We start from the raw sequence: 12,835 nt of genomic DNA, 5'->3' as shown, positions 1-12,835 counted from the left end.
TTAGTAACAAGATACCTAGAAAATCTTCCTTTGTTTCAAAATTAAGAACCACATTTACTTACTTATTTTAAGTAGACCCTACACCCAATATGGGGCTTGAACTCACAGCCTTGAGACCAAGAGTCATACAGTCTACTCACTGAGCCAGATAAGTGCCTCAAGAACCACTTTTTTTTTTGAAGATTTTATTTATTTTTGACAGAGTGTGCACACACACTAGCAAGTGGAGTGGCAGGCAGAGCGAAAAGCAGGGAGCTGAGCAGGGAGACTGATGTGGGGCTTGATCCCAGGATCCCAGGACCATGATCTGAGCCAACGGCAGATGTTTAACCAACTGAGCCACCCGGGCACCCCAAGAATCACTCTTAAATAAGCCTTGACTTATTTAATCAAACAGGAACTTGAAATAGAAGCCAGAAATTATTTTGAATTAAAGATTCAGGGTGCCTGGGTGGCTCAGTGGGTTAAAACCTCTGCCTTCAGCTCAGGTCATTATCCCAGGGTCCTGGGATCGAGCCATGCATCGGGCTCTCTGCTTGGCAGGGAGCCTGCTTCCCTTCCTCTCTCTCTGCCTGCCTCTCTGCCTACTTGTGACCTGTCTGTCAAATAATGCAAGTGTGGCCCATCAAACCTTTGGACGGCTATAGTCATGCATAGAAAGCAATTAAGACCCCTAAAAACTCTTACTAGAAAAAGCTGAAAATCAATAATCTAAGCTCCATCCTGAGATGTTAGAGAAAGAAAAAGTGCACAAGAAAGTAGACAATAATAATAAAAGAACAGAAATGAATAAAATAGAAAACACACAAAACAGCCAATTTCAGGAATGAAAATGGAACATTAACTATAGAAAAAATATAAACCAAATATATTACTCTTAGGGAAAAAGAGGAAGTCAGAGACATCGGTCATACTAGAATCATAAAACAAATGTTACTCAGATATCTGCCAAATAAAATGAACTTTCAGATGTTATCATCACAGACCCAAGTATCTTTTGAATGCAAACTAAACTAACTATATAAATCTGAGCAGAGTCTACATTTAATCATGCTCGCAGAGAAGCGAACACATTTCTGACAATCTAAAGAAGTAATGGCAATAGAAACAATGAATCAATAGAGCAGAGGTCATCAAACCTTTTCAGTAAACAGGCAAATGATGACCATTTTCAGCTTTGCAGGCAATATGATCTCTGTCACAACTACTCAACTCTGCTGTTGTAGCAAGAACGCAAGCACAAATAACAAACAGGAGAGCGTGGTTGTGTTTCAACATATAGGTATTTAAATTTCATATACCATTTGTTATGAAATATTATTCTTTTTAAATCAACACGAAATCTATTTAAATCACGAGAACTATTTTTAGTTTGCAAGCTGGACAAAAAAAAAACAGGTGGCAGATTCCTCAATAAGTTAAATATAAAATGACTTAGCAATTCCACTCTAAAGTATACATGAAAAGAAATGAAAACAGGACATAGGACAGGTGTTCAAATGATAACTTGTACATGAATGTTCGTAACAGTACTATTAACAAGAGCCAAAAGGTGGAAACAACCCAAATACCCGAGAGATAAATGGATAAACAAAATATAGAATGTCTAGATAATGAAAATATTGTCATAAAAAGAAATAACATGTTGCAATGTGAAAATATTATACTATATGAAAAGAAGCCAGATATAAAAGGCAACCTATTATACAATTCCAGTTAGATGAAATATCCAGAATAAGCAAATCCAGAGAAGCAGACTTGTGGTAGCCAGGGGCTGGAGGGAAAGGGGAATGGGGAGTGACTGCTTAATGGGGAAGAGGTTTCTGTTTAGGATGATGAAAAAATTCTACAACCAGAAAGTATTGATCACTGCACCACACTGTAAAAGTTATTAAACTGTACACTTTAAATTGTTACATTTTAAACATTCCATGTATGTCTGTGGGTTGTTTTGTTTCTTTTTGTTTTTTGTTTTCAAGTAATCTCTGCACCCAATGTGGGGCTCAAACTCAGGACCCTGAAATCTAATTGGATGCTCTACTGACTGAGCCGTCCAGGTGCCCTCCCTCTGTATGTGTATTTTATCACAATAAAAAACAAAACAAAACAAAACAACTAGGACAAATGAAAGTGTCAACTGGAATAGGACCACATCCTATTTCATGGCCATATTTTACTGACCCCTAGAATATCCAAAGTAAGCTCAACATGCAAATGAGCACTCAGTTCCAGCACAGGCACAAACTCAAAGGAGAGGTATCAACGACTCAAGCAGTAATGCACTGCCATCTAATGGTCAGTGCAGTTATTACTGAAAACACAACTTGTTTTTGTTTTTTAAAGATTTTATTTATTTATTTGACAGAGAGAGAGATCATAAGCAGGCAGAGAGTCAGGCAGAGAGAGAGAGAAGCAGGCTCCCTGCTGAGCAAAGAGCCCGATGTGGGGCTCCATCCCAGGATACTGAGATCATGACCTGAGCAGAAGGCAGCGGCCCAATCCACTGAGCCACCCAGACGCCCCTTTTGTTTTTTTTTTTTTTAAAGATTTTACTTATTTACTTGACAGACAGAGATCACAAGTAGGGAGAGAGGCAAGCAGAGAGAGAGGGAAGGAAGCAGGCTCCCTGCAGAGCAGAGAGCCCGACGTGGGGCTCGATCCCAGGACCCCTGGCATCATGACCTGAGCCGAACGCAGAGGCTTTAACACACTGAGCCACCCAGGCGCCCCCACAACTTGTTTGCTGGAAAATTTTAAGACTTAATTTTTCAACTTCCTGATTGTTTAACATGTGCTGGAAAAGAAAATGAATGAATGAATGAATGAATGAATGAAATGAAATGAATAAATGCAGAAAAAATATGACAGCTCCATATACCAAATGGCAAACTCTAGAGAAAATACTCAACAAACTGCCTTAGAATCTCATCTTAAAAATTTAAAAATAAGTCAGCAAAGTTAAAAGCTATATACCTAATGTGCCTTGTAAACAGTTTTTAAATTTACAATTAAGTCACAAAGATGGGGCCATAGCCACAAAGGTATCCCAAAGTGGAATATCTCAGATGTGTCCTTATTCCTTAAAAAACATAAGCGAGAAAACATCTGACTCCCCACCTCTACCCTATTCTGTGCCCTTTATTTTTTTTTCCAATTTATTTATTTTCAGAAAAACAGTATTCATTATTTTTTCACCACACCCAGTGCTCCATGCAAGCCGTGCCCTCTATAATACCCACCACCTGGTACCCCAACCTCCCACCCCTTCTGTGCCCTTTAAACTGCATGGAACCCATGTATTAAGGAGACCCCAAATCAGGGAGACCCTAATAGTAACTCTTGATAAATAATCTCCATAAAATCTTCCTCTCTGTACAGTTTCATCATCATTACTTTGGGGACAGAACTCATATTTAACTGATTTTACCATTTTTACTTGCAAGCAACATAATAAATCATACCCATTCTTTCTTATATCTCAATAACTTTCCACAATTAAACCCTGTTTAATAAATCTTTTCCACATCTTACCCAATTTAGTGCAACATACTTCCCTTCTGACCTCAATCTCACTTCTTTTCCTCTGAATTAGTTAAAATCAACTTTATTATCTACCTTAGACATTATAATCTCGACTAGGACTAAAGATCTGACTTTAGAGTATCAAGAAAATGAATTATTTATGAAAATATGGGGGGGAAGGCAAAGCCGTAATTTACAGGATATGTGCCCTGATGATATGATTTGCCAAAATATCCGTTAAACCAATAAGGTGGATACTTTCTACTACGGCAGTTTGACCAAGAGTATCAATCCATGGGGCTAATGTAGCAAATCACTCAAACTGGACTTTGGTTTTCTCACTTACGAAACGAAAGGATGTAATATGCTTATTATTGTTACTGTCAGTAACATTTTTTCTTTTTTAAAGATTTTATTTATTTTTTTGACAGAGAGAGATCGCAAGTAGGCAGACAGGCAGAGAAAGAGGAGGGAAGCAGACTCCCTGTTAAGCAGAGAGCCCGATGCAGGGCTCGATCCCAGGATCCTGAGATCATGACTTGAGCCAAAGGCAAAGGCTTAACCCACTGAGCCACCCAGGTGCCCCAGTAACGTTTTTTTTTTTTTTTTTAAAGATTTTATGTATTTATTTGAGAGCAAGAGAGAACACAAACAGGGGGAGCAGCAGAGGGAGATGGAAAAGGCTCCCCATTAAGTGGGGAGCCTGATGCGGGGCTCAATCCCAGACCTCAGGATCACGGAGGTGAAGGCAGACACTTAGCCAACTGAGCCAGCCAGGCACCCCAGTAACTTTTTCTTTTTAAAGGTATTATTTATTTTATTTATTTATTTTTTTAACTAAAGATTTATTTATTTATTTATTTGACAGACAGAGAGCACAAGCAGGCAGAGAGGCAGGCAGAGAGAGAGGAGGAAGCAGGCTCCCTGCTGAGCAGAGAGCCTGATGCGGGGCTTGATCCCAGGACTCTGGGATCATGACCTGAGCCGAAGGCAGAGGCTTTAACCCACTGAGCCACCCATGTGCCCCAGTATTATTTATTTTAGAGAAAGAGCATGCACATGCACGAGAGAGACAGAGAGAGTGTGAGTGTGTGGAGGAGAGGGGTAAAGGGAGAGGGAGAATCTTAAGCACACTTGTCGCTTAGCATGAAGCCCAGGACCCTAAGATTATGACCTGAGCTGAAATCAAGAGCTGGACACCTAACTAACTGACCCACCCCACTCATCAGAAAGTTTTAAAGAGAATGTATCTAAAGTATTTCAGAAAAAATGCAAGAAATTAAAAACTCTTAGAGCAATTAAATAACACAGCAAAAAAAAAAAAAAGTCAGAAAGTTTATTTTAGAGAGCAATAGAAATTTTTGTTGGATCGATTTTTACCTTAAATTTAGGAACAAATCTAGTAAACTCCTGGTGCCAATTGTTAAGTGTAGAAGCAGGTGAAATTATTAAGAAAGGTCCCCAGATGTTCTCTCTCTGAAAGACAAAAATTGGGTCAGCTAACTGCAGGAAAACTGGAGATATTTAGTTCAAAATTATAATGAGTGACAAGAGCAGTTTAAGAATGATACACTGTAACAAGAGAAATGGTGCCTAGTTCCCACATCTGCATTCTCAGCAATAATATCCTATGTTAATAACAACATAGGCAAGGAATAGGCTCAGAAAAACTTTGAGAAAAAATACCAAGCATTACTCCCACCCCGACCACTTATAGGTCCTAATTTCTATCATTCACAATGCACTTATCATACCCTGACTTGTTTGTATTGCTTCCCTTATACGAGACACTCCTACCAATTTTCCTATTACTGGAACTTTGCTTTTTTCAAAATGCTTCTACATACATTTTTTCATTTAATTCTCAGAGAATTTCTATAATGTAGGTATTATCCCCACTCTGCAGAAGTAGAAACTAAACCTCAGAGAATTAAAGTGAAGTCAGAGCAAAACAGACCAGATAAAGTGCCCAAGTTTATACCGTTTATAGTCAATACAGAGTTCAAATGTGAACCTGGGTCTTCTGGTCCAAATAACTACAATGTCTTTGTCACTATATGAATGGCTCTGGGCAGGGGACGGAGGGCAATATGTCAAACCATACATTCTCAGTAACTATTTTAGTCTTGAAAACCAAAATGCTTCACCACACTGTGTCACCCTGAGATGACTTTGAAGGCAAGGAATTAGGTACTACTGTCCTCAGATGCTACAAAGTGTGGCACAGTGCTTGATAATGGCTGATTCTCACCCCAAAATCTAGAGTGGGGAAGACAGACTGCATCTACCCACCTCAGCTAGATGGGCCAGGAGGGCAATACTCTGCACTGTTTTACCAAGGCCCATTTCATCTGCAAGAATGCCATTAATGCCCTGGGGGAAAAAAAAAACAGTCAATAACCTCTCATATTCCATCACACAGAATTCAACCTACTGTCCCAAAGAACTAATCAAATTATCAGACTTAACTTAGACAAAGGTGACTAAAAATACCATTTCAGCACTACTACCCACAGCTGTAATGATTCCTTTTGCCAACTCCACAGCTACAACTAAGAATCATGGTATCTGAGGTGAAGATGCCAAAGCCAGTTATTCAGCTAATTTAATCCAGGCCAAAAAACAATCCGGTTTACCAAGACCTAAGACAAACATGATACAAATATCCTCCCAATAAAATTTCAGGTTAAAAATTTAAAGACATCTTTCTGACTCTTGTCAGAGGATAAAACTTTTCAAAGGGAAGAAATTTAAAACTTTGTCTTGTGCTCATCTCACAATACACAGAACCAATGACTTTAGGAAAACATGTGACGAAAGAGAGTAGGTATGTCATAGTTCTAAAATTCACCTGTTCGTAGAGATTTGCCAACCAATTCATGCCTTTCAGCTGATAGCCTTTTAATTTGCCATTAAAAATTGTAGGCTGTGGAATATCTTCCCCAGCCCGGATAGATGGGTTTGCCAGGCTGTAACTCTCCCCAAACCCAGTGCCAGACTTGTTTGCTGCCCGAAGGGCAGCTGCTCGACTTTCTTTCGCATCTTCATCAAATGACCTTGTCTAGAAAGTAAGAACACATTTGAAGAAACATATGAGGGAAAAAATGAAATTCAAATAAAGTTCATAATGATAATATATCTACTTTGTGATAACTGGAACAAAATTTTTTGATATTATTTAATATATTATGTATAAAGGACAATATGCGAGGGGCACCTAGATTATTAATTCTTTTTAAAAATTCTTTTAGGGCGCCTGGGTGGCTCAGTGGGTTAAGCCGCTGCCTTCGGCTCAGGTCATGATCTCAGGGTCCTGGGATCGAGTCCCGCATCGGGCTCTCTGCTCAGCAGGGAGCCTGCTTCCTCCTATGTCTCTCTGCCTGCCTCTCTGCCTACTTGTAATCTCTCTCTGTCAAATAAATAAATAAAATCTTTAAAAAAAAAATTCTTTTAATAGTTATTTATTTATTTATTTGAGAGAGAGAGAGAGAGAGAGAGAGCGCGCGCGCGCATGCGCGCACGTGCGCTTATGAGAGGGGAGAAGGTCAGAGGGAGAAGCAGACTCCCTGAGGAGCTGGGAGCCCGATGCGGGATTCGATCCTGGGACTCCAGGATCATGACCTCAGCTGAAGGCAGTGGCTTTACCAACTGAGCTACCCAGGTGCCCTCTTTTTCAATTCTTAAATAATTCTATAAAAAGTGAAGTAGTTGCCTTCAGCTCAGGTCATGATCTTGGGGTCCTGGGAAGGACCTACCCTGGGCTCCCTGCTCAGCAGGGAGTCGGCTCCTCCCTCTTCCCCTTTCCCGGCCATGTTCTCTCCCTCTCTCAAAAGAACAACAACAAAACAAAGAAAACCCCACAATATATTAAATATTACTAATATTTTTACTAATTTACTAATATAAATTAATTTAACAATTACATTAAGAATAAATATGCTTTGGATGAGCAGACATATTACATGACCATAAACCATATTACAGGACTACTTGCTCCATCAAGGCATGTGTTAAAATTTGTTTAGCTGGGTGTGGTGCAAAGAAAGTCAAGTTTATCCTGACTTGGAAGCTGTTACATGGGGATCCTATGCAGTATATTATTTACTTTCTTTACTTAAATTTAATCAGCTTTGCGCAGTGGCAGTATCGTAGCCAATGAGGTTTATCCAAGGCGCGATTACTGCTAATTGAAAACTTAAATTTAATCTAACTGCAGTTTCCTTCTGATTTCATGAAATATTACTACTTCAAGAATTAGCCACTTATTACTAAGGTGAAATAAAGTCCTAACTTAGCAGTATTTTTAGATCAATGATATAGCTCTCTTAATAAGCACCAATGTCATTTATACCACTAAATAACCACTATGTGCTTCACACTACATTACTCATGATTACTCAAGATGACAAAAAAAATAGGTAAACTATCCAAGCTTCAGTCAACACACTCCTAAAGCTCAGACAAGTGAATGATCATTCTCCACCCTTCCTCAATTATTCCTACTGCTCTAAATAGAGACACAGCCTCTACCCAACACACTCACATATATACACAACTGCCAATGCTTTTAATTGAAACTATGAATAAGTCTAAAGGAAGACCACTCAAGTGAAAGGCTGTAGGTTATTTCTGGAGCCCCTTACAGTTTCTTTTTATTTTTAAGACTTACCCGAGCTTGATGAATATGATAAGCATTTTCAGCATTCTTCAGGGCCTGGGCTTTGAAATGGTTACTATCTGAAAAGGAAAACTTAGAGATTATCACATGTCATTACTGATCTCCTTCAAAGATGCAACTCATACCAACACTGTCACTCCCTAACTCCCCCAATTTACTCATCCCTAAGAGTGAGAGAGTAGAAAGGTTCAAATTACATGACAGAGGTAAGGACTTAGGAGTGATTATGAAGGCAGAGGGCTGACGTGGTCTCCAGTTGCCAAAGCCAGCTCACAGAAACCAACAGGCGACTGAGCTCATCTCCCAATCCTGTGTTTCTTGCACAAAACAAAGAAAAGCAAAACAACAGGGACTCAAAATTGTGACAGATTTTTGCTGGGTGAAACTATTCCCAAAGAAGAAATCCAGATATGTATGAACCCCAAGGTCCTTGCAAGCACACTTATTCTTTTTATTCTGAGCTCAATGTCATCTTGATCACTATTCTCTATGAAATTCCCCTCAAATTTCACCCCGATCCACCCCTCCTTGTGGTCACCAAAAGACCACAACTGAGGGGTGACTGGGTGGCTCAGTCGGTTAAGCATCTGTCTTTGGCTTAGGTCATGATCTCAGGGTTCTGGGATTGAGGCCCACACTGGGTTCCCTACTCGTAGGAAGCCCGCTTTTCCCTCTCCTCCCCACTTGTGCTTTCTCTTGTTCTCCCTCTCAATAAATAAAATCTTTTTTTTTTTCAATAAATAAAATCTTAAAAATACCACAACTGCACAGTCTTTTTCTTATGCTTGACTTGCATCACTAAGAATCTTATTATGTGACAGATAATTTGCTCTGCTGAGACATGTTCACTGAATTCTTCTGGTAAAATACCCTCCATTTCTACTAACAAATCAAAACATATAAAATATTCCCAAACTTATAAGATCATATAAACATACACTTTCCTTTTCAAATTCTTTAATAAAAGTTATTTTGTATGTTTGTTTTATTCATACTTTCCCTACTCCATGCAATAAATTGTCCTTTACTAATCACTATCTACCAATCAATATAAAACGTACAAGAACTAATCATGTGTATAACCTTAGGTATAAAAAAAATGGAGGGTACCCACTTCCTCTACTTCCTAATTCAGGACTCACCATAATCCTCCTGTGTGATATTAACTACCACCCCTCCACCAATGTCAATTTGTCTTTGGGTAGAACTGTCTTCCAGTTTCCTTAGGATTTCTTCCTGAATTCCATCATGACCCATGTCTCGTTTGCGACTCATGAAATGGGCATACAATTCTGTCTGGGTGATTAGGAAGTTCAGTTTTCGCTGCTGCCTCTTGGCCTAAAGGAGAACAAAGTTATTTTCACTAAAAGACTAAAATCATCAATCATATACAAAGGTGATCAACAGAATTCACCAAATCTATATATAGTTTACATATAATTCTTTTACAAATTCTTCTACCTTAGAAAGGTAGTTAACTGCTAGTGCACAATTTTATTATAATCAAGTCAGTGGTACTAAAAGCAAAGAACAACCTTTAGTTATATCTAACAATAACATGGGTTTTGCTCTCATTTACAATATGAAGTCTTTTCTTCATTAGGCTTCTGTCTAAAATGCTTATTTCTTTACTGTATTACTTTCCTAGAGTGGCACTGAGACACCAACTAAACTCAACCAATGCATTTTTACCCCACAACCTGGATGTAGATACATGTGTTTAGTTTTAATATCTTAAAAAATGTAAACATGTGAAAAAATCTTCATCACTCAAAATCAAAATAAGTGACTAGAAGCTATGAATTTTTCGGGAAGTCAATGCAGGAGAAGTCAATCAAAGGAAGAAAACGCTCTGAAAACAGCATATATTTATCTGTGATAATATGACTATAAATCAAACAGACACACACACACACACACACACACACAGAGTCACTGCTTTACATTAACTATTTTTAATAAAATTCATATGAGGTACAACAGATTTATCCTTGATCCAATACCTTCCCCAAAATGAAAAACAAAAACATAACAAGGAAAGTTAATCAAGAAAGGAGACCAGTCCTAAAGTATGCTACATAAAACTATGCTCTCTCTTTAAGATTTTACAGTACTTGAGCCAGATTCAAACGAGTAGGAAATCTGAAAGACAGTTTAACAGAAAACGGAGTTATTTTCATAATGGATACAGGTGTTTATGTTTAGTGTGTTAGCAAAGCTAACATTCTATCAAGGAAACCTCTCTAAATTAAAACAAGCATTATCTCCTTTAACCTTAAAAAATCAACTACTATGCGTTCAAATGAACACAGTGAACTAAAAGAAAAACAAAGTTTCAACACGCTGGAGAAAGACATGAAGGAAACTCATCGGTTAACTATCAACAAAACTGAGAGAATGTCTCCCAAACCTAGACTAGAAGTCTCGCTGCTTGTAAAACTTCAGGATCTGTGACTAACTCTCAAATGCCTCTAAATTCAGTAAGTATTCCGGATAGCATCAAATGTTTCCTAACACACTAATATGTTTGTCTTGCATGCGAAGATAAATGTTACCCAGGGGAAATAAGTAAACTGGGCAAAATCCATATTGGTTCTCAAAGGCAGGATAAAGGACGGAAGATGAAGAGCTCGGCAATGGCCACACCTCTGCTCTGACAGGAGTACTACCCATACCTGAAAGAAAACATTAACCAAACCCCTGATTCTCTTCCTCTGGACCTCAACTTTCCTTCCACACATCCCAACTGGTTTGCTCATGGCAACACAATTTTTGTTTTCCTACTCTTTCCTCTTGCCTCCCTGAACGATCTAACCACCTACATCAACTGACATCAAGCTTAGAGGAGTACTGGCTGAAAGTTAAACCAGTGAAACAGGTGGGGGGATGGGTCTCAAAACTAGACTAGTTGTCTATTGTTCCTATCTGGCCCTAAATTTGGCAGCCAGCCCTGCTCTTCCAACAAGGAAGAAACTGCAGCCAGTACCTGGAACCAAGCCAAGATAAGCTATAAGGGTTTTTTTTCTTTTGTTTGTCCCTTTTTTTCCTTTTTTTGGGCCTCCAGAAATATACAGAGGAATAAGGCTACAAAGAACAGAAAAACTTGGCAGAGAAAAAAGAGAGGTGAAGGCCAGAAAGAGGGCCTTACTGAAAGGATAAAAACAGAATCGCTTATCAAACTAAAGTTACTATCCTCAAAATTATTCTTAAAATGTTTTTTCAATGATCTCATTGATTAACTTTTAATTTATGTGGTATATAACAACCTCTCAATATGGCTGCAGCAATCAGGGTTTCAAAATTTTATACTACTGTCATACCTCCCGCATTTCCTCATCTAACTTCCGCTGCTCCAGGGCCTCCTTCTCTGCACGCTTGCGGTGTTCCTTCTCCACCTTCTCATACTTCTTCCAGTACAGAAGCATCTCCTTGGTGAGGCGGCGGGCACGAGGCAAGGTCTCTTTACAGTTCTTCTGGGCCTGCAAGGCAGCTCGACGTACCTCCTTCATACACTGGTGGGCAAGCTGCAGATGACAACAACATTCTCACAAAAGAGAAGACCCCAAACTAGGGCCAGCTCTCCCTGAGCTCTAATTCCTCAGTCTTGTCAGTGCACACAATCTTCCAATGGCCACATCTCTTTCTCCCCCAGAATGATTAATATCCCCATATGGTACTGTGACCCAAACCCTGGGGTAATACATGGTATGAGAAATCTATACACACAGTGCCTTAGAAGATGGGGAAAAAAAACAATGATCTGAGATGTGCTGGGAAATTACAAAGTATTACCACACATATTAAGAATAATAGTTATTAATGCCTATTATATGCTAGGCTCTACTCTAAGCCTAACATATATTAAACTAATTTATTCTTCACAAAAACTCTATGAAGTTGGTAGTAACAATATACTCATTTTATAGGTAAGTAAACCGATGATGCACAGGAAACAGAATAATATTACCTCATCTGATCTCACAGCTTTCAAAGGAGTTGTGCTACTTCCTTCTAAAGGAAGGTATTGATATTAACATCATCATTTCTTAAAGAGATTGAGCACAGGAAGCTTCCATGATCTCCCTAAGGAATCAGAGCAGGCTATGGTCTCATCCAAAACGGTTTAAATACCAGAAATGTGAGGAAGAGCAATTGTATTTTTAAAATAAATTGAGAACATTTAGAAATTCTCTTAGGTACTCCCAGATTTATTATCAATAGGTCACAAGATACAAGAGCAGCAAACATAAATATGTTCCAGCATAACATAAAATGGGAAACACAAAACTATAATTTACCTTTCGGCTATTGGTGAGAAACAGGTTACGAGCTGAAGCTTTCTGCTTGTTGGCCTAAAATATTTAAAGACAATTATTTCATTTAGGAGTCCTTTTGAAATAAGATTATGTAGACTGACACTGTCTTTTATTCAACTCCTCAAGGGTCAAAAAAAAAAAAAAAAGTCATCCTAATGCAGCAACTGAGAACCACACACAAAACTACTAAAACAGTATTAAGAATACTGCCTGGGGCTGCCTTAAATAGAGTCTTCTGCATCCTCTGGAAAGAATTTAAGTTATACTTAAGGCTTGAAGTGGACTAGGAAAATATAACATACCCAACATACACCATCCT

The 12,835-nt window shown here is 38.6% G+C and overlaps 1 protein-coding gene and 1 pseudogene across 3 annotated transcripts in view; one reads left to right on the top strand and one right to left on the bottom strand.

The window, feature by feature from the left end:
- INO80 (INO80 complex ATPase subunit) overlaps window positions 1–12,835 on the bottom strand; it is a 107,252-nt gene that overhangs the window by 77,607 nt on the left and 16,810 nt on the right. For all 3 annotated transcript variants that reach the window (XM_044231362.1, XM_044231359.1, XM_044231360.1), the window contains exons 8-14: window positions 12,499–12,552; window positions 11,521–11,724; window positions 9,343–9,538; window positions 8,192–8,259; window positions 6,374–6,583; window positions 5,815–5,895; window positions 4,903–4,998 (exon numbers count right to left, since the gene is read on the bottom strand). In XM_044231362.1, coding sequence (XP_044087297.1) covers window positions 4,903–4,998; window positions 5,815–5,895; window positions 6,374–6,583; window positions 8,192–8,259; window positions 9,343–9,538; window positions 11,521–11,724; window positions 12,499–12,552 — 909 coding nt within the window. The remainder of the gene's footprint in view (window positions 1–4,902; window positions 4,999–5,814; window positions 5,896–6,373; window positions 6,584–8,191; window positions 8,260–9,342; window positions 9,539–11,520; window positions 11,725–12,498; window positions 12,553–12,835) is intronic.
- LOC122894796 lies at window positions 7,649–7,777 on the top strand (annotated as a pseudogene).

The sequence above is a fragment of the Neovison vison genome, chromosome 13 (genome assembly GCF_020171115.1).
Source record: "Neovison vison isolate M4711 chromosome 13, ASM_NN_V1, whole genome shotgun sequence".
Classification (NCBI taxonomy): Eukaryota; Metazoa; Chordata; class Mammalia; order Carnivora; family Mustelidae; genus Neogale; species Neogale vison.
The sequence above is the reverse complement of the archived record's forward strand: the minus strand, read 5'-3'. Positions and strand labels throughout refer to the sequence as shown.